The sequence below is a fragment of the Pavona decussata genome, unplaced genomic scaffold (assembly GCF_977016875.1).
Source record: "Pavona decussata unplaced genomic scaffold, jaPavDecu1.1 SCAFFOLD_87, whole genome shotgun sequence".
NCBI lineage: Eukaryota > Metazoa > Cnidaria > Anthozoa > Scleractinia > Agariciidae > Pavona > Pavona decussata.
In genome coordinates this window covers 561,628-584,521 of record NW_028145504.1, presented here as the reverse complement: position 1 = coordinate 584,521, position 22,894 = coordinate 561,628, and the positions used below count along the sequence as shown (strand labels likewise).

The 22,894-nt window shown below is 37.8% G+C and overlaps 2 protein-coding genes and 1 pseudogene across 2 annotated transcripts in view; all 3 read right to left on the bottom strand.

Annotated features, from left to right (window-relative positions):
* Positions 1-702: 702 nt before the first annotated feature.
* LOC146474630 (transmembrane protease serine 9-like) lies at positions 703-12,250 on the bottom strand. The gene is made up of 11 exons (XM_085116367.1): positions 12,179-12,250; positions 11,162-11,290; positions 10,407-10,636; positions 8,721-8,820; positions 8,080-8,272; positions 7,068-7,220; positions 5,869-6,153; positions 4,303-4,481; positions 3,229-3,424; positions 2,122-2,280; positions 703-1,282 (listed from the first exon to the last, which is right to left on the bottom strand). Exons 1-11 carry the CDS (start codon positions 12,225-12,227, stop codon positions 889-891), a joined length of 2,067 nt encoding a protein of 688 aa, XP_084972493.1. The 5' UTR covers positions 12,228-12,250; the 3' UTR covers positions 703-888.
* Positions 12,251-19,399: 7,149 nt separating this feature from the next.
* On the bottom strand, positions 19,400-21,581 carry LOC146474629 (CUB and peptidase domain-containing protein 1 pseudogene; annotated as a pseudogene).
* Positions 21,582-22,017: 436 nt separating this feature from the next.
* The window catches only part of LOC146474628 (MAM and LDL-receptor class A domain-containing protein 1-like), a 32,496-nt gene continuing 31,619 nt past the window's right edge, over positions 22,018-22,894 (bottom strand). The window contains exons 43-44 of the mRNA XM_085116846.1: positions 22,336-22,568; positions 22,018-22,164 (exon numbers count right to left, since the gene is read on the bottom strand). Coding sequence (XP_084972972.1) covers positions 22,018-22,164; positions 22,336-22,568 — 380 coding nt within the window. The remainder of the gene's footprint in view (positions 22,165-22,335; positions 22,569-22,894) is intronic.

The following is a 22,894-nucleotide window of genomic DNA, read 5'->3' as shown; positions in this document are numbered from 1 at the left end:
ACCCCCTAGTGCACACTTGTACGCTCAACCCCCTAGTCCCCACTTGTACACTCACCCACTAGTTCACACACTTGTACACTCACCCCCCCCCCCCCCCCCAGTACACTTGTACACTCAACCCCTTAGGAAACACTTGTACACTCACCCTCTAATCCACACTCACCAGTACGGATGTATTTGCTATTGACGCTAAAATAGTAAGCTAGTTTTACTCGCTGGAAATGAACATCCGACGTTGAACGACTTTTTTCGCTACTGCCCATGCATTTTGTGTATCTGGTTCGGGAACGGCACCTACCTGGCTCCTACTAAAACAACATTATTTTGCGCGGTTTATGACTATGCCGGAAAAGGAGCCCTTTGAATTTTTCAGAGATCATTAAGCTTCAATTAAAAAAAATGCCATACACTGTTATGTATTTTGACGCTTTTTAGAATTGTTGTTGCTTAATTATCTCTGCAAAATGCGTTTTTATCCCCAATTTTCTTTTTAGATTCTAATTGCCCCTGGTAAGTTCTGCGTTTCCGACAAAGCCGTAAACTGCGGAGACACAGTTACGTCTGTTGCAAACGTTTTTTTGCAAAAGGCCTTTTCACAGGCGTGTCACCGGAATACACTTTGGCTTATAAGGGCAAAAGTCCGTGAAACTGGTTGAGAAAGGTTCCTACATTATCTTAATCTATAAACAAACTTTCATGTGATCATTTTCAAAGAGCTTTATTTAATCAACAAAGAATGCTACACGCTATGCCTTTTTGCCTCGTCTCCTGCCCTTAATATCAGAGACAGAAAAGAGGTTTTGCAAGCTATCGATTGCGGCGGATAATTAACATACTTTTACGTCCCACAGCTATTTATTAATCGTTTCCCCATAACATCTCCAGTGCTTAGTTGTTGATCTGGTTATTAATCCATTGGTTAAGGTAGGTGACTCTGGCATAGACACCATACTTGCCGGCAGCGGCGCAGCCATATCCCCAGCTGGTCACACCATGAAGGCTGTACCGACCGCTGCTGGTATCCTTACACACCATGGGTCCACCACTGTCACCCTGGCAAGAATCCACTCCTCCTTCAGGGAAACCCGCGCATATCATGGAGTCGTGGATTTTTTTCGCGCCGTAAGCCTTCTTGCAGGCGTTTTGGCTCACTATAGGGACGGTGGCTACTTGCATTTTAGCTGGTTGGCTTCCTCCTGATTGCAGTGTGCCCCAGCCTGTTATAACGCACGAGTGTCCAACTGGAGGCTGAGTGGTTGGTAAGCATGCCAGGTTAGTGTAACTGGAAGATTCAAACAATTATTTTAGTTGCTAAGGAATTCAGTTTTACAAACAGTGGAATGGGTCTACGGACTACGTGCATTCCAACCTGTCCAACCCATAATGTGCGCCTCAGTTTATACCTGCATTAAACATGTTATAAAAAATATTGCAATCTCAAGAGACTTGAATCACGATGATTGCGTGTTAAACGAAGAAGTAAGGGCGTTTCGTACAATACATGTATATGTGTGTATACTAATTGGTAAATTGAATTCGACCGAGCATCTTCACGCACGACACAGGATGTTGGCGACGTCAAGGATCGTAGCAGTGCTGCTAGTATGTGCCATATAGGCACGCGTCTGAGTCACATGAAACAGATAAATGTACTGAGTTGACATGACCTGATGATGAGTTGTCTATAACCCTTCCTGCAGGCTGCAGCTGAAAAGCTGAGGTACTCGTCGGCAAAGGGCTGGTGCCATACTATACCATAGCATACCATACCATACCATACCATACCATACCATACCATACCATACCATACCATACCATACCATACCAAAACTTACTTTTTTTATTCTCGTAGGTCGCGCTATATTTAACTTAACAGATACGATTCTGGTACTGAAGTAAGGTACTGTTTGCAGCGGATGTGTTTACGAATGTCCTTTTTGCATTATTTTAATGCGATTTCAAGAAGTGAAACTGTTTTAAACCAAAAATACGTATGTGTAGACGCAACATACGTCCGATCGAGATATTTCTATCTGTGCATACCTTACTGCTATAATAAAAACCGCAGCAAACCTTTTCCTGTTTTCTATACCAAGGTTTCTATAATAAGTTGTTACTTACCCATCAAGGGTGGCAAGTCGTTCAAGCTTTAGGAGCGCGATATCGTGGCTCATTTGAGCAGGTTTGTTATATGATGAATGCTTGATAATTTTTAGCAGTTTAAACCTCTGTTCACTTGAATGAGCTGGTGAACCTTCAACTCGAACATGAGCTCCCATTCTAAGTACAGAAGAGGTAGAAAAGAAGGCCAAATAAACAAGATAAAAAAGTGATCAATGTTTAAAAAACAATTTGCAACAATAACAAATGACACAACAACAACAACAATTTATTATAAGAGAAGATACTTTTTACGATATTACTGTTACCCACAATTAGCAAGGGCTATTCTAGGTGGGTAGCATTGATAATTGTTTACATGCTCAAAAGGAAAAGAAAATTAACAACACAAAATAGATTCATAAAACAAAGAGAAAAATAATTAAATGCAAAAATAAAATAAATAAGCAAATAAAAGGAAGTTTTGTCTAGTTCTTACATCGGACTAAAGAAAGCTGACTCTGCTATTTTCTGATACAAACTTTCATTTACTACATTCGTTTTGCAGCGGGCAAAGATTTTGATAAAATGCTAAATTAATTCTTGGCATTTTCCTCTCCAATAAAACAAACAAACAAATAACTAGAACAAACATCGAGCAAGTATTGTTTTTGTTTTCCGTAAATTTAGCAACGTAACTGAAGTTCAGCTACTAGCTATTTATCTGCGGCTGCCGTCGTCGTTGTGAAGTATCTTAGACACTACGCTTCTTTAAAAGGACGGTGTCTTCTTTTGCTATTAAGAATAGCTTTTGTTTATCTCATGATTTCTTAAGGACGGCAACTACCAATTCAAATGTATTTTTGATCTTTTTTCAGAGTTAGCAAGCGCTTAGGGTGAACCACACATTTTTCATGGATAATTAAGCTTCAATTTGGAAAACAATTCCACACACTGTTTGAAGCATTATACAGTTATTGGTGCTTATTTACTCTGAGAACTTCGTACTAGTTTCCCCTCAACTTTTTGTTTTGGATTCCTATAGTCCCTTTTAAAGTCTGTTTTTTCTCACTTATATAAAAATTGCGCACCGTCGTTAACCACGGTCCTTACATTGCGTCAACTCACCGAACAATGATGTCTTTGGGTTTTGTGTTTTCCACACAATGAGCAGCTGTCACTACCCATTGTGGGCGAATCAAAGTTCCACCGCAGAACTGCATCCCAGATTTTTTACTTTGCAGCAGCGCTTGCCAGGGGTAGTCCCCATGTTTCGCCTCAGTGCCACCAACAATGCGCGAATTAGGGCCTCTCCCGCAGCCACCTACAGAGAAATGTAATGGAGGTAACAAGTAAACTGGAAGCCACAATGAAGGCAGCGACAATAACTATGAAGTTGTAAGTGTCCGGGGATTAAATAATAATAAGGCGGTGTGTTCGCTAAAAACACACTTGGGTAAAATAAGCATTGATCTGTGAGGCATCAGAAATTTAAAAAGGATGGCAATCCACGTTGTTCCGTTCTAATGTTACGTATGGCATTGTCCTCCAAATTGAAGCAACAAACAACAATATCAACTTTGTTTACCAAAAACAATTTACAAAACTTGAGGAGCCGCAGGTAGCTTTTGAGCTATTCAAGGCGGGACCAAATAAGAAGAGGGTATTAAAATAAAAGAGCGAAAATATCAGGTCACTCCGGAAGCAATCTAGGGTTAAATCAGTTTAATCGACGCGATTTTATTGAATTGTGCACAAGATGATGACGCGGTACAAAATATCGCTACTTAAATTTAGACTTCAAAGCTTCAATCTGAGAGACCACAGTGTGGTAATTTTAAGTCTTCGAAATTTCAAGAACCAATTTCTTTAATGCAAGTTAAAAATGGGTTTTCTTAAGTACTACTAAGGAAAGTGGAAGATTGTTCCAGATTTCAACACAGGATCTTGACGAAGATCTTCGCCTTTTTTGGTCAACGTATTTATTATCTCTGAAAAATGCATCGTTACCCCTAATTTTCGTTTTGGATTCGAAAAACCTGACAATCCTTTTTCCGCATGATCATGAAGCGCACAAAAAAATATCTGCTTAAAGAGGCACCTTCTTTAAAACCCCGAGTTCCTCGAGCCATCCCGAGATGCGCAGAACGTATGCCCAGGTGCTGATCTGAAATGCCGAGAATTAATAAGACAATATTTTACCGGATGGAGCGGACGTTGAAACCGTTGTTCCAATTGGAGGTTGAGCTGTTGTTGGTTTGTGAGGCTTTCCCATTCCTTTCCTTATCCAGTCTGTAAATTGAGACACTCGAGCGTACACGCCATACTTTTCTTTAGCAGCGCAACCGTATCCCCAGCTAGTCACTCCATGGAGGTAAAATCTGTGAGTAGAGTATTCAATATACAGTGCATAGTAAACACTTACTACAAGCAATTGCAAAAAGACTAATGAAACAATCCTTTTGCAATCTATTACATTCAACCTTTAATCCCCCTCCTCCCTTAATCTTCCTCCTCCCCCTTGTTCAATGAACTTTCAAACACACGAGTGACAACGTTAAAAAAGGCGGCGACGGATGAACGGGGTGGTCAGAAATGATGTGTATTTTTACAATGGGCTTAAGAGAGTATTTTTCAGAAGAAACGATAACTTTAGGAAGGGTGTTTCAAACTATTTTTTAAAACATTTGTATCGTTTTATACCGCCGGAATGTTGCTATCTAATTTAATGCGCCACTCAGTTACTGCTCCGTGATAATTACACATTGAGCGGCAGGCTCGACTGGCACAGCTTAACACTTACTGCATGTGGTCAGTTAAAATCAGCCAGAGTCGGAAAATTAAGTGTTGAAGTAAAACGCGTGGTAAAACTTCCGATAGAAGCTAGGAAGGTGAAGGATCGGAGTGGAAACAAATATTTGGTTTTATCATCTGTGTTGAAAACTTAAGGATTTATTTACGGTGGCCAAATTACCTCATCTAGCTACTGCTGTTGAAAGCAACTATAAATGTAATTAAGAATGCTTTTAGCTTCACAGTGCCTTCAAATCGCCCTTTGTAAATCACAGTCTAAAGCCGCCGTTACACGTTGAAACTTTTAGCTGAATAAAATGTGTGCAACGGCGCTGCGAAACAAGTTTCAGCAGGTGTTACACCGAGTAACATGGTCGGTTTCGTGAAACTTTTTCGAACTTCCGTTGCGAGACAAGTTTCACGAAAAGTAGAAGGGCTTTCTACTTCTGCAACGGCCCGCGACGGTCGCATTGGTGATAAAACAAGAATTTCACCGTGTAACACCACTTCGTGAAACTGGTCTCGTTCGCCGTTGCACACAACTTTCAGCTAAAAAGTTTCAATGTGTAACGGCGGCTTAAGTTATTCCGAGATTATTTGGGTATCCTGGTCATCATCTTTCTCAGTAGTAAATGTTATTAAGTTTAATTTTCTCTCCTTTTCAGTTATATAATAATCATATATAATAATTACCATAAAAACTTATCACAGAAGCATTATTGACTAGTATAAAATTTGCTAGTAGTATTTAATACATAAATTCCTAAATAAAAAGCGACTTGTGACACTTACACTCTAGGTATTAGGTTCGACTCCTGATAGGAGCGCTCGGGTTTTTTTCCGAGTATACCTGTGTCACTTACTGAATAACAAATCATTCTCATTTTTTTCACCAGGCTTAAAATATACCCCACATTTATTCCATTGAGAATTAAATAATTTTTAAATTTTTTCCTTATTTCACAACTTTCTTACCTTTCACCGTTGCCATTTGCTTTACCGCAGACAAATGGCCCTCCACTATCTCCCTGACAGGCATCTTTGCCACCTTCCTTGAGACCTGCGCAGATCATAGTTCCATCGATCTCTCCATTGTAAGCTTTATTGCAAACAGCATGGGAAACAGCTGGTACGTCTACTTCATGTAACACATTAGGGGCTGACCCTCCTTCAGACAAGGTTCCCCAGCCGGTTGTCCAACATTTCTGACCGTGTGCAGGATCAGGCACAGACTCCGGTAGACAAACCAAGTTCACGTGACTGCACATGCGTGGTAAAGGAAATTGTTGTTGTCACGTGGTATTCAAGTACGCGGGCTTTTTCCCAAAGGGGGGAGGGGGGGGGGGGTGAACTCCCATATAAAAGTAACGATGATCCTGTCTGGTAAGACTTGTTTGAGCGAACTTTCTGCTAGGTTCTGTGGGCCTTAAGAAATTTACTCGTGTTTCCAGTCGTTTTTTAAGCTCAAATTAAGTGACAAGTAGCGGAAAATTATTGTAAGGTAAAATCCGGTAAAAGTTAAAAATATCTCCGGAAATCGAAGGCACATAGGTGTCGTTACAATAATGTTTGAAAGAAATGCTGACCCGGGTAGTCGTAACTCAGTCTAAAATTATACATGTATTTTTGCCAACGAAATATTGATAACCTTTCAAAGGTTTGTACCTTTCGATTAGGGGCGCTTCAGTTCCTGAAAAATATAATTTATTCGTGAAATAGTACAAACATACACGAAACTGAATTTAATGCCATAGAATTTGACCATCCGGATAGTGTCTGGCTCACATCTGGATTTCGATAAACAGTTACAGGAGAGGGTTAGTTTTCATGTATTAACTACTATTTGCAACGTCTCACATGGTTGGTCGAGAGAACAAAAGAACGAAGAACAGAACAATGTTCCCAACCCTAAAAAACAATGCAGCTGCAGGTTATCAGGGTCCAGTGAAAATAGAGCTTTTGAAGGGTGCAGATCAATTGCAGCTGTGTTTCATTTTATTTTATTTTATTTTTTTTATTATTATTATTTTTCCTTTTGAGGCGAAGAACTGTGCTGCTGCTAAGGCTTCCCAAAAAGAAATAGTAAATAACTTCTAAACAAGGGTATATGTTTAAACAAAGCAAGCAAGAATGTATGCATTTACGTTGACTGGATATTTTGACAATTTCTGTACCTGGTTAACTTGGCTTCACGATCCAACTTGAGCAAGGCAACGTCATTACTCAAGGTTGTTCTGTTGTATTTTTCATGTGAAATTATTTGAATAACCTTGAAGTCTTGCACTATTTCATTTGGTTTCTCTCCTTTTCGCTTGTGTGCTCCTAATCTGCAACAAAAATGAATCAATAATAATGATGATGATGATGATGATGATGCTGATGAAGGAAACGTTTTATTGATGCATTCAACTACGTGGCTCTCATTAAAATAAAATAAAAAAAAGATAAAGGGATGAACCAATTAACAGCTGTTCTGATATATCATCCCTAATGTTTTCGCTATCACGGAATATTCACTACCCAGTTGGATTTTTCGATTTCTTTAAAACATATCAGAGCATCAGAGTGCTGTGAAGCAGTCTCAAAGTCACTAAAACCAACAGATAAGAGTTACAATAGCATAAAACATAACATTTACGATGAAAACGTTAACATGGACAAAAAAAAACTTATCGTGATATTTAAAAGCTGCCCGTGCTCTTTGTGTCCCATAGGAGGGAAACAAGTTTACAAAATATTTGCAAAACTAATTTTACGCAAGATTGATAGTAAGTAAGGCTGTAACTAAGAACTTAATTTTACCTCGGTTAATACGAAAACAACCGGTGCGTAACGATAACATCAAAAATTAAATTTACTGTTATGATTGTTGAAGTCCGCAGATTACTAGAAGTTCCAACATTGTCTTCAAGATGGCTCCATAATCTAGGCCCTAAATATCTAATAGAATTAAGATCATAAGTTGTTCTATATCGGATCCCCTAAGATTGTAACCCAAAGCACGCAACCGAAGAAGGCTTTTAATGTACGATATGATGGAGCTAAATTATTTCATGCTTTGTAAGTTAATCAGTATGATCAGTAGCCAGTTGTTAGAATCAGTGAGTTTTAAGCTTAGCGTTGTTTGCTAAATGGTTTAAATCAATGTGGCTTCCGTATTTGTGCATGTGGAATATCCTTTCTTACCTAACTTGAACAGTGTTCTTGCTCTCTCCGTCCACGCAATGGGCAGCGGTCAATACCCATTGAGGTTCAACCAGGGATCCTCCACAGAACTGTTTTTTCTTATTGTCCATCAAGAAAGCTTGCCAGGGCCATTCATTCTGCTCAGCTGCGGCTCCACCAACTATCCTTGACTTTCCTTTTATGCCACACGATCCTGGTGAAGGTGATCACATTGGTGTATATTAAAAATGGTTTAGTTTGAAGTACTCAGCCGGTTATCAAACAAACTGAAAAACTGTTAATTGGATTGGATGAACGAATGAATGAATAAGCGAATGAAAAAAAAAATGGATGGATGGATGGGAACGAAGGAACCAACGAACGAACGAACGAATGGATGAATGAATGAATGAATGAATGAATGAATGAATGAATGAATGAATGAATGAATGAATGAATGAATGAATGAATGAATGAATGAATGAATGAATGAATGAATGAATGAATGAATGAATGAATGAATGAATGAATGAATGAATGAATGAATGAATGAATGAATGAATGAATGAATGAATGAATGAATGAATGGACCAATCAAATGAATGCAATAAAGCAGAAACGAGTCGAAACGATATCAACGTAACTGTTTTACTCTCACTTACTTCCTGGGCCTGGACACGGTCCGCAACTATCCATCAAGCGAATGTCATCAATGGCTATATCACCCTGCTTGTTTTTTCCACGAAGGACGAAAAACTCAATCTGTCGAGTGAGATAATAAATGTTTGTTATTTTATATTTTTTTACGAAGTAAGGATTTTACAAAAGAAAAGGAGACCAAGAAAAGCTAACAAACAAACGAAGGATAAATTATTTCGTAGCTCATAACGAAAATGGCGTAATGTTCATACACTGCAATTGTATAATGTAAGAAGAGTCAGCTTATTATTAAAATTATTCTCATCAATCCTTCTTCATTTTTTTTTTGAAAGCTGTTTAAATACGAGCAGAATTTGCCCTTACGGAATTACTCTCCCACAAAAAGTCATCTTGTTGAGCGAAAAATGAAACTTTGTAAGGGCGTTTTTCCTTTTGAACTATACCCCTTGTTCAAAATTGAGAAAAATATAAAAGCGTAAGATCAGAGTATAAGATGCAAACAGCGAAAACATTGTAAAACTAAACAGCAGCAAAAGACGATGATGGTGGCTACGTACTTCACTTATTAAGTTGAATCAAGGAATAAAAGATTTACACGCATTTCTTTTAACGGAGCGAAGATTCCCGTTCTTGTAATTACCGTAATTATTCGATTATAACCGCCTTGGGCGCTTATTTAATTTTGGGCCTATTGATAAGGGTGGACGCTTATTATTTTTCCAACATTTTCTGCAAGCAAGGACATTTGAAGGGATAACAAGTATATTTCGCTTCAACACGACAAAACAAAGTGCAAAAGCTAACATTAACAAGCCATATCAAAATTCAATTACTACCGTATCTAAAACAAATTTTGGAACACAACTGACTCTCCTCTTCTCTCACGCTGGGATGGTAGATATGATTTAAGGGGAGAGTGTGGTGGGTACTTATTTACTTTTTGGGCTGTCAGGGTGGGCGCTTATTAGAGGTGGGTGCTTATTAGAAAGTGGACGGTTAATCGAATAAAATACGGTGAAGCACCATCAGGATTTGAATTCATAGTACGGCTGCTGTACATTTTACCACAGTACTTTGCGATCCTAACACAACCAATAGGCACATAAAAAGCCATATTTTAACGGCATTTGTCCCTGTACTAACAACACTGTGTATGCTAGGTTTGAAGTTTTTAGACATTGTTAGACATTCTAAAAACCAAAGATTCGTATATCGAGATTGATGCAATAACTCTAAAACTTTTAAGCTTTAAAAACACCATGAGATAAAAAAAATATCTTATTAAACCATTTCCCATTATTCTTTTGTACACTTTTCTTACTTCAACAATCTACAGTTTTTTATTTTACTTTCTCTTCTTTATATTTTCCTTTTGCTCTTTTTATGCTGTAAGCCGTTTACTTAATTTATTGTAGGTTTTGATAGTTTATATTACGAATTTTGTAACTAGTATTTTTATGAGTAGTACCTAGTGTAACTGATGAGAATACCGTGGATAAATAAATTTATTTGACTTTGACTTGACATGTATATAATGTAATACTGCAGTTTAAAGACGGACCCGCTTCGATAAGTACCTCATTTTTCTGTGAATAAATATAATGTTGCATTTTTATGAACGTTTTTAGGGTTTCCGTAAGCTTAGAGTCATGAGTAAATGTACCAGTCGCCATCTTATATATACTCACCATACTGTCTTTGCCAGTAATGTGGACTTCCGCTTTTTTCCAAACGTTGCCCTGTGATCCGTCAAGCAGTAACAGGTCGTCATCATCCACCCAAACCTCAAGCAGACCCACACCCGACCCTCTCATGAAGTACCAGAATGTTAGACATTTGCTGCCAGTGAACCCCTCGTAGATAAGACCGGCATCATCATCCCTTCGGCCTTTCTTTGCGTTCACGAACACATAATAACCTTAATCCAAAGCAAACAGAAATACGTATGTCACAAACTGTTTTCAGTCCACTTCATAATCAACCTTCAGCACAGTTCGTTAGACATCTCGTAATTTCCCTAATAATTTAATTTTTTTTAGATTAGCTTTCAAATTGTGGATTACCGAGGAGCCACTGCAGAGAAACGTGAGTTTGGGTTTTCTGTAGGTCATTAGTCAACCACAACCCAGTTTAATCGAAGGAAGTATGAAACGACCAACAGCACTACTTGGGGAATAAAGTGGGTTGGAAAGCAACTTTCTGTGGACATAAAAGTTTATTTAGTGGTGAGAAATAATGGAGGTGGCACTGAAACACTTAAAGTTTGTAGAGGATCTATTTATTAAAAAGGTGGCCTTTGAACGTAGTATAGAGAGGTGAGATTGAATATGAAATATTTAAACATCTTTGGAAATTAAGTATAACAACAGGGCAGCAAAGACAGTACTCCAGACAAAAAAGGGCAATTGCACTTTGAAGCCTCAGGGAGGTTAATTATACAGACCTTTTCCAGATGTGTGATCCCCAATTGGTCCAGTGTTAGCCGTTGGGGTACTTCCTCTGCGACGGACCCAATTGATCGCATTTTGGGGATGATTTTTCCATCCGCACATCCCATTCTCAAAGTCGCAATCTCAAGTAAAAATATATCAAATATTTGTCTACATTTTACAAGGCGATTAAAGTTGTAAGATTACTCGTTGGGATATAGACTTCGGAGAAATTACTGGAAAAAATATTGCAAAAGTAAAACAGGCTTCCGCTCGCGAAAAAAAATCGTTTTCATTTTTTTCTTTATTTTATTTCGAGGATTTATCTACTTTTCTGTTTTTTTTTTCTGAACACTAGTTTTCCTTCTCATAATAGTTTTAACAAATTTTTAGTCAATTTAGGACCATCACTGAAATGCTCCTATTCGTACAATTTGGGCTTAGACAGGATGCCTTAGCGAGCTACAAGGACGTGGGATCATGGCGTAAAGTTTAAAAATAATATATATGAGGGTTTTCATTCGAGGCCGGAGGCCGGACGAAAAGTAAGGTGACTTGCTATATGATGTCCGGTAGTTTGATGTGGTGATTCGGCATTATTCTTCTGATGAGGACGTTTATGAATAGACTAGTTTAATATTTGAGAGTCTAGTTTTGAAACACAAAGTCCCAGGACACCAGATTTACAGTATTCGCTATCCACTAACACGCAATTGAAAAACAACTCACTCAGCCGTGTGATATCATTTAAAACATGGCCAACAAAATGACTTCTTATCATAAAGAAATGACCAGAGCTATAACCTAGGGATAGAAAACTGCTTCCCCTGTTTCAGAAACGTCGAAAGCAACGTTCGGAGGGTACATTCTCAACATTTCCCCGGGCAGCATGCTTCCCAGCAAGCTCGCGCCTTCGGCGCTCGCTTCACGCCCTACGGCGTCAACATCTCCGTCCCGTGCTATTTAGGATAGATCCGGTACTCTTAAATACTGCCAAAAACCCCGGATAAGTTTCAATCTGTTTGACTTACCTAGAGCTTGTGAAAACGCCAACAGGGTTGCGAGTAAGATTGCCAGCATCTTGGAAAATAAACGTGTGGCAACTGTACCCCAACAGGCAACAAAGTAACATTTATATCAACAAGTGTTAAACAAATACAAAGTGAAAGCAGAGTAACAGTAAAGCTAAAAAAATTCGTGCTTATTGAACAGCAAACAACTTTGAACTTAAAAGTGTTTTTGTTTAGCTTAAAATTACACCAAAGTTTGCCTTGATTCCATGCGCTGTTAACATGTTTGTTCCCAATTTACCGAGTGTAAGAGGTATACGTAGTTCGATGTAATGAGATTCAAAAGAGAGAGATTCGTTTGAAAATTAATGTTTACAGGATTATAGAACAGTTTACAATTGTGTGCCGAAAGTAATTTCCTGTCTGGTTCGGTTTGGCTGTTATAAGGTTACAAACGAAAAGAAAAAAAATCTTGCATCGCTCACTTAAACGACCAGAAGTAAACATGCCTCCGTCATGAGATCTTCGCGCCGATTTTCTCTCGTTTGTATATCTCTCACGCGTTCTGATTGATTTATTGTGCTCAGTTTATGTATGTCAGTGGCCAGATTAATTACTTTGGTTTTGGTTTTTCGGCACAATCAAAACCTCTTTGATTATGACAAGTTAAAATCTATGAAGTTGTTTATATGGGAGCACTTAGTGTTCGCGACTTATTGTTGTTTGTTCAAAAATCAAAGCTTTACAAACAGACGCCTTTTACAGCAATTTTAAAACCGATCCAAACCTTTTAAGAGCTGAGAATGCAAATGTTTCAAGAGCTTCTTAAAAGTACTCTTTAATATTTGATTGCGGCTTTCAATCATCAGTTATATTTGTCAGCAATTTCTAAACTGCACGAGATAGTACTAAAATAAACCCACTTTCCTTAGATGCACTGAATTTTACAATGTTTTCTAAGTCTTCTTTACTATGGTGGATGGATCATTCTTAGCTCAAGTTGTACAAATCTGGAATAGTTTGCCTTTTCCCCTAAAAAAATAAGCTTCTATTAAATCTTTTAAAAGTATGAAGTTGTTTATATGGGAGCACTTAATGTTCGCGACTCATTGTTGTTTGTTCAAAAATCAAAGCTTTACAAACAGACGCCTTTTACAGCAATTTTTAAAACCGATCCAAACCTTTTAAGAGCTGAGAATGCAAATGTTTCAAGAGCTTCTTAAAAGTACTCTTTAATATTTGATTGCGGCTTTCAATCATCAGTTATATTTGTCAGCAATTTCTAAACTGCACGAGATAGTACTAAAATAAACCCACTTTCCTTAGATGCACTGAATTTTACAATGTTTTCTAAGTCTTCTTTACTATGATGGATGGATCATTCTTAGCTCAAGTTGTACAAATCTGGAATAGTTTGCCTTTTCCCCTAAAGAAATAAGCTTCTCTTAAATCTTTTAAAAGTGCCCTCGGCGATAATTTTTTAAAGGAGCAATAAGATTTCCCCCGTTTTTATCCATATTTCTTTCTTGTTATCGAAACATTTCATTATTATTGGTATTATTACTGTTATTGTTAGTTTTTTAATTCGGAATATTGTAGATCCTGCTGTAAATAGTTTTTAACTTTGTAATTTTCTAGTTTTATTTAGGTTTAGACAGAGGGCGACAAGTTAATTATTGTTTTTCCACTGTTGAGTGCTACCCTCTTTAAATTAAAGATTTTTATTTATACTTACGTTTGGGCTAATTTTCCGATTTAGTTCTTTAAATGGATAGTACAACACAACAGTGGTAAATGAAACGAACATTGTTATGGCAATCCTTTGAGAACGATTTAAACTCTAGCTGACAGATAAAAAGGATTTGAGGTTATTAAACATAAAAAGCTGATAAAACGAAAGATATTTTAATGAATCTTGACCACTATTAACTAGCTTTTAGGGTGCTCTAACATTGATAACGTAGATACAGTCATTTCAACTAACGTTGTCGGTTCAAAGCATGAAGCTAAAAGACAAGACCGAAAGTTTACGTGGGGTTTAATGAATAATTTCATCAAAATCAGTCATGCCTGGAGAAAACAATAGGTTGTAATTAGCAGTACAATGACTTGCACGTGCCGGGATGATTTTGATGAAATTATTCATAATAACTGTATACAATGAGTTGCTCGTTTCGGAAATACCCACAAAAGGGGGTTACCGACTTCGTTTCCCAGGTATGTTGCTTGAAAGGCCATTCAAGTTTCGAAAAATCGGTCTTCTTTTCTCCATATGATTCCAGTGTCTGTTAGCCTAAATCAAGAGAGGATCTCTTGCCTAAAAATATTGCAACTGAATACCGAGATGTGCAACTTTCTACGTCAAATTTTATGAGTGGGTCTATTGATCAAATTCATTCAACTGGTTAGCGGGATTCAGATGTCGCGTAAAAGAATTGGAAAATGTTTTACTTCCTACATTGACTTTTTTGTGGAGAATTGGAAAAGACCATTTGAAGGAGTAAACTGAAGTGCAGGCAAAGTGAACGCAACTCTCTCCAATATGTGGTTAGATTTCTAAGTGTGCGCGCGCTTGTGCGTGACGGTACGTAGCTTGACATTACGACATTAATTGCTTGCGCAGTAAAGATGCGCATAAACAATAAGTTAAGTGCTCAATTCAGATACCACAAATGCATTGAGTGAGATCTCACTTGCTGCTAAAGCCTCACTAGTTGCCAAAATGGGGACAGATTCTCTAAGCCCCACTAAGTTAAGATGGTACTAGTAAGTATATTGGATTGCTTCCAAACATTAGTCTGTTATTAAGAAACATTACATCTAAAATTAGGAGCCCTTTATGAATTTGGTCTCCGGACAGCTTGACAATTCCACAAAATGTAAAATAAGCAAAACTAACTCAGAAGCTGTATCTCAGTTTACTGAACATTGCAAACACAGTTTTAGTGCTGTTCAACATTTATATCTCCAAATGCAGCTATATCTATATTTGCACGCATCGCAAACATTTCCGACTTTATTTCAACACGTTTAAGTTAAATTTTTGGAAGGTAAATCTAGTTTCCATCGACATTGCTCTTTCGTTTGCTGCTATTCCATGTTGAAAGTTACACATATACCAGGCTACAGACCTGCGTGCAGATTCTAAAAGAGGCATTTAGGAGAACGTGTTGTCTTGAGGGATTTTAGTCTGTTCAATTTTAGTAGATCGCGCCTTATAAACATAAGTACAAATAAAAAAAAATCTGAAAACTTGAAGATCAATTTTTTTTTACCTGATAGTCAAAGATGGAATTCTGAACGTGCCGTGATTGGTAAAGTAATATCATCATGGAGTCACACAAAAAATTACTCTGAGACGAGTTTGAAGGAATAGTGAACAAAAAATCTCAGCGGAGAATTCGAAGGAAAGAAGGTTGGCTTAGCCTTTGACTCTTTATTATAACTAAGTGACCAGAATTTCAACTTGCCATCGGTCTCCTTGTTGCTCAGTTGCTAAAGCAACCGATCTGTGAGGCAAAACGCATAAATTCGACTCCAATTCAGGTTTTGGAAATCTGTAGACAACAGGCCGGAAGTTCACTAGTTCAGCAATATGACCAGTCAGTGCTCAAACATACTCACAGCCAGAAGACGGACATCTGTGGGAGAACTGTTTTCTCCTTGTTAGGAACCAATTAGCACGATGCAGTCTCAGGCAAGACGCGAGACCGTAGCCTGCCAACCACCCTTATTACATTTACAGTCGAACCTCCTCGATTGACCATTGTTTGTGAAATATCTGCAAAACCAACCACATGACCCTTTTTATCTTTTTAGATTTCTATCCACATTGTTGTTTGCCAACTGCCGTGAAAATTTAAGGGAAATAGTATATTTAGAAAAATCAAATTTTGCGCCTAAATCTAGCCAATGGACATTTTGGCGTACGTTCAGTTTTTTTGAATATCTAGGTAGTACTGGATAGGGATAGCTTTTAAACAGATTTCACATTGAAAATAATTTATGCAGAGTGAAAAAATTATATGAAATGAGCTGTTAACTATTCTTTTTAGAAAATAATTTCTGTTTTTGGTATATGCTCTATTATAGTCCTTTTTGTTAAAAAAATGGGTAAATTACCATATTTCAATTCTTCGCTTCTAAAGAACGAGCAGGGTGACCCCATCTTTTTATTTCAATTTTGTATCAAACATTTTTATTTAAGTAACTTGACGAAATATGAACAAAATTTTATGTTGGCTTTTACTTCAGAGGAAGTTCCGGTATAAAAGGGGCATGGCTTGACCATTATTACCTTCAGCTGTCAATCAACCATGAGAGCGTTAACACCTGACAAACAACACGAGTCTTTTTCGACGGCCTTTACCGATAAAATTGGCTTAGTGTAAAGTACAAACCCTGTTAAATAAATACGAACTTGTTATTGTAATTGTTGTGGTGATATTATGAAACTTTGAGGCATACCACAACTGAAATACGTCTGAATTTGCATCTCACACCCACAAAGGTGTGAAATGAAGGATGTGCTTGCACTTTAATTTTATAGCAGAAATTCTTGTTTAAAAAAATTTGGGCTGTCTAAATAGCTGCAAAGAGATCGAGATATCTCTCTTAGCTTAATAGACTTATCACATCCACTGAAAAAATGACGTCATAAGTGGTACTCCGAAAATACAAACCGCAGAATCAACGATATCGTTGGAAATATGTTATAACTAAAACTGGGCACTGTAATGTACTTTGAGAAAGACACACACTGATGCATTCTGCAATGTTGCCATGACAACACTTTGGCTTCCAAATCTCTTTCTTTCCCCTTCTTTGGTCTTTGCAAACATCGAACATTCCTTATTTTCCTGAGCAGACCAAAAAATAGTATGGATATTGCGTTCGGTTTAAACAGGACTGTGTTGTTTTCCTTAAAGAGTAAAAAAAGGGCAACATTTGGCATCAAAGCAAAAAGAAATTGGGACCAAAAGTGTTGCCATAGCAACATTACAAAATGTATTGTCCGGTGTCTTTCGTAAGGCACAATACCATGACCTAATATTTCCAGAGGTATTCTTGATTTTGTGTTTTATCTGACTTTTCTGACCACTTGTGACGTCATTAAATTCCCTCATAATATTGAAATATCTCTGCAATCAGAGGAAATATGACCAAAAGGATAATATATTCGTTCCCCTTTTTATAAAAACTTTCAGATACATTTAACTTGTCTTTCACTTCATGAAAAATGATTCAAATTGGATAACACTTGACAAAATGGAAATCTAGGACTTGGGTTTCTATCAATACAACAAAATGAGTTTGTTTAAATCCACAAGCTTCAAGAGTTTAACGGTAGCTAAAGAGAAACACCGAGGGCAATTTCTGGGTCTGTTGTATTCTTCAGAAGAAGAAACGCAGCAATGTGTATAGACATAAGATTTTTCTTGACGAATGGTCGCACGGATGTGCTTTTTGCTTTATGTTTGGTAGTTTATAAGGTAGAAAGTTTTAGTGACGTTCAACTAAAACTCGCAAACCGAAAACGGAAGTTATTATTTCCGTTGTGGCTTTCCGTCCATGCTAATACGGCACCAACTGACAGGTTGAGAACACCGCTTACGTGAGGAAGGAAGGCCAAATCATATGAAGGAAGTTCTTTCTTCCAACATTGTGAAACAATAGTATGGATAGGGCCTTAATCAGCCTAGAAATAAAAACCAACATTGACTGAGATTTAATTGGTGAAAATCTAGTATGCTTAATGATAACTACGCTGACGTTGTCTGTAGTGTCTATCTGAGGAAATTGTTGGCCTTTTATGCTGAGATATAATTTAAAATTGACCATTTTTTTTTTTATTATTTTAATTATGTCTATTTTGCCATGGACAAATGTAGCCCAGTGAACTGCAAAAACGATGCCTAAACGCTGGTGCGGACGAAATCTTCTGATGTGCCAGCTTAAACACGAGAAATCAGGTCTCAGCAAAAAAATGCAAATTGGCATTTAATGGCAATTATCAATCAAATCCCACTTAAACTGAAAAAAGAAAACAAAGAAACACACAAATTAACGGCAAAGTAGGTAAGTGGTTTTTTATGTTTCCAGTAATATTGAGACAGAGGTCAAAATAAACTGTTTACGTCACTAGAAAACATAAGCAAAGTAGTGGATTATTTTCTGGCATTTATTTCACCATTTATTTCACCAACTGACAGTTGATCAAATGACATTCGACAAAATAAAATGCAGTTATGCTTATGCTTTTTGTCCTTCTCCAGTAGTTTGCAGATCATCTTTAGGCTGCAAATGAAAAAGTGAACAAGTCATCTTATTATCCTCCCTTTTCCCATTTTGAAGTTGAAACTGAATCCATGAAACATCGACAATGTTGCGGTTTTTGTTAATTAACACTTAACGTTTTAGTCTCTGTTTTCTGTTTCTCTTTCGTGGTGTTAATTGTATCCAGCACTTTCATTCCACGCGAACAATTTTCGCACCATATGCAAATTATCTCTGTTAATTCTTATATAACATCCACTTCGTTTTCATTTTATCACTCGCCCACGTAAATCCAGCAATTGGGATCTACGATGAAGTGCCGTGGGTCATTTGGTACACACGAGGCTATCGGGCTTGAAATCCAACGATTTATTTACTAAACCCCTCGGTTTGAGTAAAATTAATTGTTGGATTTCTAGCCCGTTAGCCTCACATGTACCAAATAGCCCTCGTCACTTCAGAAAATATTTTTCGAAGAAAATTCAAGTCGATTGTAAAGCTTCGTCTTTCAGATCGAACCATATGAAATTGGTCACAGAATCATCCCGCAGTCAATCAGGGACATTTTAATATGACTTAATATAATTTCTTTCTCCTGATTCACATATGGCTTACATTAACAGGTACGCTATTAAATTGTAACTTTCCTAAATTAAACATAATGGGAAAGTTAGTTTATTTCAGTTTACAGTTTTAAACTGATTGCCTTTCTAGAGTTCTAAGAATGGTCGGTATTTAATTTCTGTTTGCTACTTATGCCGCTTTTTATTTCTTTCCGCAATCGGAATGGCCTTAGCTACCACGAGTCTCCTGTAGCTCAGTGGTAGAGCATCCGAATCAGTAATCGGAAGGTCTTAGGTTCGACTCCTGATAGAAGCACTCGGATTTTTTTCAGAGTATGGCTGTGTCATTTACTGATTAAATACGTCATTCTCAAAATATTTAAATTACCAAACGCATAAATAACTACTTACAGCACCAGCCGCATGATTTAGCACAATACTTCTTCGTCCATTTATGGTGAGTTTTACAATAACCCGGACTAGCTGCTAGAGCTGGGCACTGGTCCTTGTACCACTCGCTATCTTTGCAAACTGTACAGATGATAGAGTAACGGAAGTTATTCGTAAGAATTCACCATGTAAAACTTATCATAAAACTGATATAAACAGCTTTACCCCTTGTTTTCATGATGAATAATATGATGCTAAGGGGTTCTGTTACGCGTGAACATATTATTAAGCTTTAATCTTCAATATTTTAGCTGTATATTTCTCATGTAGGAACCTTACCCGTCGACATCTGTTTAACGCCAGAGAGGTGCATTTTTTGGATATCTTTAACTTGAACTTTTTAAAGACGTTCGCTTGTCGTTTGCCTATCGCTTTTCGCTTAGCATTTTCCATCCCGGCGGAAAAAAAATTCCCGCATTTAACTTCTAAAATTGAATAAACTTAAATAAAAAGTGAAAAAAAAAAAAAACTATCGGAAATATACATTCAGAATGTATTTGCGTCCCATGATTTTGTCACTCACCAGTTATCGTTGGAGCGGACGTTGACAGGGGTGCCTGGGTTGTTGTTGAAGGAGATGGTGTTTGTGGTGGGACAACAGTGCCATTCATTTTCCTTTGAATCCATGGCAAGAGCTCACGAACCTTAGCATACACTCCATACTTATTTGGGGCAGCACATCCATGCCCCCAACTAGTGGCTCCTTCGAGGTACCATCTGCCATTGTACTCACAAACCAATGGTCCGCCGCTGTCACCCTGGCAGGCATCGACTCCTCCTTGATCAAGACCAGCACACAGCATGGAATCATGGATTTGGCCAGGGTATCCCTTCAGACAACGTTTTTTTGAAACAAGTGGCACAGAAGCTTGCATTAAGGCATTTGGTTGACTACCTCCAGAAGACAGTGTTCCCCATCCAGTGATCCAGCACTTTTTGTTGGGGTTGTCGATGGGTAGAAAGTCATTAACAGAATGAGGCAAGCAGGCAAGGCCAACTCCTTTGCCCAGTCTAGCAGGTTGGGAGAGTTTTAGTAAAGCGATATCGTGGCTATATCTTAATGGCGAGTGGTAGCTTTCATGAGTAATGATTTGTGCAATATTTATATCTTGTTCTGTTCCAACTAATCCACTCCTCCTGTAATGGGCTCCCATTCTAAAAATCAGAAGACCAGAAATTGTTAGACAGACTTATAAAACTAGAATTACTTAATTTATATATAACTGGAATTGAATGCAATGCTATTGATTGCCACGGAAAGTTTTCTCTTCACGGCCATTACAATTTTTAAATTTGTTTGGAACAAAATGAGCATCCTAAGATCAGCTAAAACAAAAAAATCCGGCGATAACCAGGACTCCATCTTACGAGGCATTTTTTTTAATGACTTGTAATTATAGAAACCTGAAGGATCAACTGAATTCAAAATTCCCCCTCTGTTAAGACGTATTCAAAGTCACAGAGTAATACAAGCATAGTCTATGGTTATATTATTCCAATAAATTTAGACCAAGAAACAGTACTGAAGATACGTTTTTCTTTTAAGAGGGCTTCGTGAATCGATGTTTCAGAATCAAATTTAATGTCATTGTCGTTGATAATTGAGGCCCTCAAAGCGCATAAAAGAGGGCAAATGTGTGGCTCAGCAGTCTGTATATAATTATGGGATTCAAGAAAAGCAACGTTTGGCAATAGGTTGTTTATACATTTTGTTACCAGTATTTATTTAAATTATATGACAGAGGTAACCGTGGTGTTGCATTGACTTGGTGAGACATTTGTCCATTTGTTTTGGTACGCCTGGCGTAAAAAGGCACAATTTCGAGTAAGAGCTTCTAAGGTTTCTCAATTAGAAAAGGTCACTCATACCTGACTATTATGCTCGATGCTGATGTACCCCTTACACAATGAGCCGCTGTAACAACCCACAAAGGATCGACTAAGGTTCCACCACAGAACTGACGGCCGCCGGCTTTGCGTGCTAACATTGCTTGCCACGGCCAACTGTTAATATTTGCCTCTGTACCACCGACTATGCGAGTGCCACTGCTTGGACGTGAACCACAATTACCTGGTGGAAGAATTGGACGAAAAGGTATGTAAAGTTTCCCACGCGGTAAGCGTTTACGTGACATTACTTGGGATCTAGGTTTATTAATTATTTTTTTGCGTTTCGCTATGTTTAGCAGCTCATACAGTCGACTCCCGGTAACTCGAACCTTTAAGGGAAAGTGAAAAAGGTTCGAGTTATCGGGAGTTCGAGTTATCGAGGGTGCAATTATATAGAAAATGACCTGAAAGGAAAGGAAAATTGGTTCGAGTTAGCGCGAGGTTCGAGTTATCGGGAGTCGACTGTATATTCTTATATAAATTGATGTCATTATCACTCAAAATGACCCACAAATTATAAATAAAATGTATGGTTATCCCCACCCCCATCCCTTGCCTGAAGCTTTTAATCTAGCAACAGTATTTGTTTTAATAAGTCTTAACACAATTCAAGGCTTTTGAAATAGGCCTTGAAATGATTTTTTACATTATCAATGACATAATGGCAATACGCGAAATCCTCTAACCTGGATTTATTGGCGGTCCTTGACTGGGAGGTGCTGTGTTAGGAATAGTTGGCACTCCACCACATTGACCATCAGACACGGACATGTCATCAATGGCTATGTCACTTTGAAAGGAGTTTCCTACTGAAGCTATAAACACGAGCTGAAAGCAAACAGACAGTGAACAGTTTTGTTTGGGTCCAAAATAGTTTTGCCGGTGGTCCACCAATGTTTGGTCGTTCTGCCATCCGATTCCGGACAGAATCTTCATCATGCTGTACGGATTACAAACAAAAATGAAAGCCAAATCAATGAATACACCATATAAACTTACATCATAGTCCCCAGTGATTGTGATTTCCGCCTTCCTCCAAACATCTCCTTGATTTCCAACCATCCTCCATGCTCTTTTTCCACGACTATAAAGGCCGATTTCGTCCACATCATTCCCATACATATGGAAATAGAATGAAAAACAAACCGCACTTTTGGTGTTTCTTCCCTTGAATCTCAAGATAGCTACATCGCCAACTGCTCGACCAGAAGCTTCCATGTAAATATAATATCCTTTCAAAAAAAAACAACAACAACAACAACAACAATAAAGTAATAATAATAAAAATTAAAAAAGTACATAATAAAAAATGTAATTGAACGACTGCCATTCGCAATCAGCGCACAAAGGGCTATGCTAAATTTCAGCTGATAAATTTTTGCTCAATGCTCTCGTTGACAACGAATTGAGTCTAGTTTGCATAGGGGTTAATGTAATCGCATGAGAATTCGTTTGGAGACTATTTCACTGGCGACGATCGTACGAATGACGTTGTACAAAGGAGGTTTCATTTGCTGCAATACTAACCTCAAAATACCGTTATCTTTTAAGAGCTTTA

Coding starts and splice junctions, on each gene's coding strand:
- LOC146474630 (XM_085116367.1), bottom strand. CDS start 12,227: ATGCTGGCAATCTTACTCGCAACCCTGTTGGCGTTTTCACAAGCTCTA. Junction 2,281..3,228: donor CCCAAAGACATCATTGTTCG/GTGAGTTGACGC, acceptor TTCTGTACTTAG/AATGGGAGCTCATGTTCGAG. Junction 1,283..2,121: donor CGACTTGCCACCCTTGATGG/GTAAGTAACAAC, acceptor TGAATCTTCCAG/TTACACTAACCTGGCATGCT.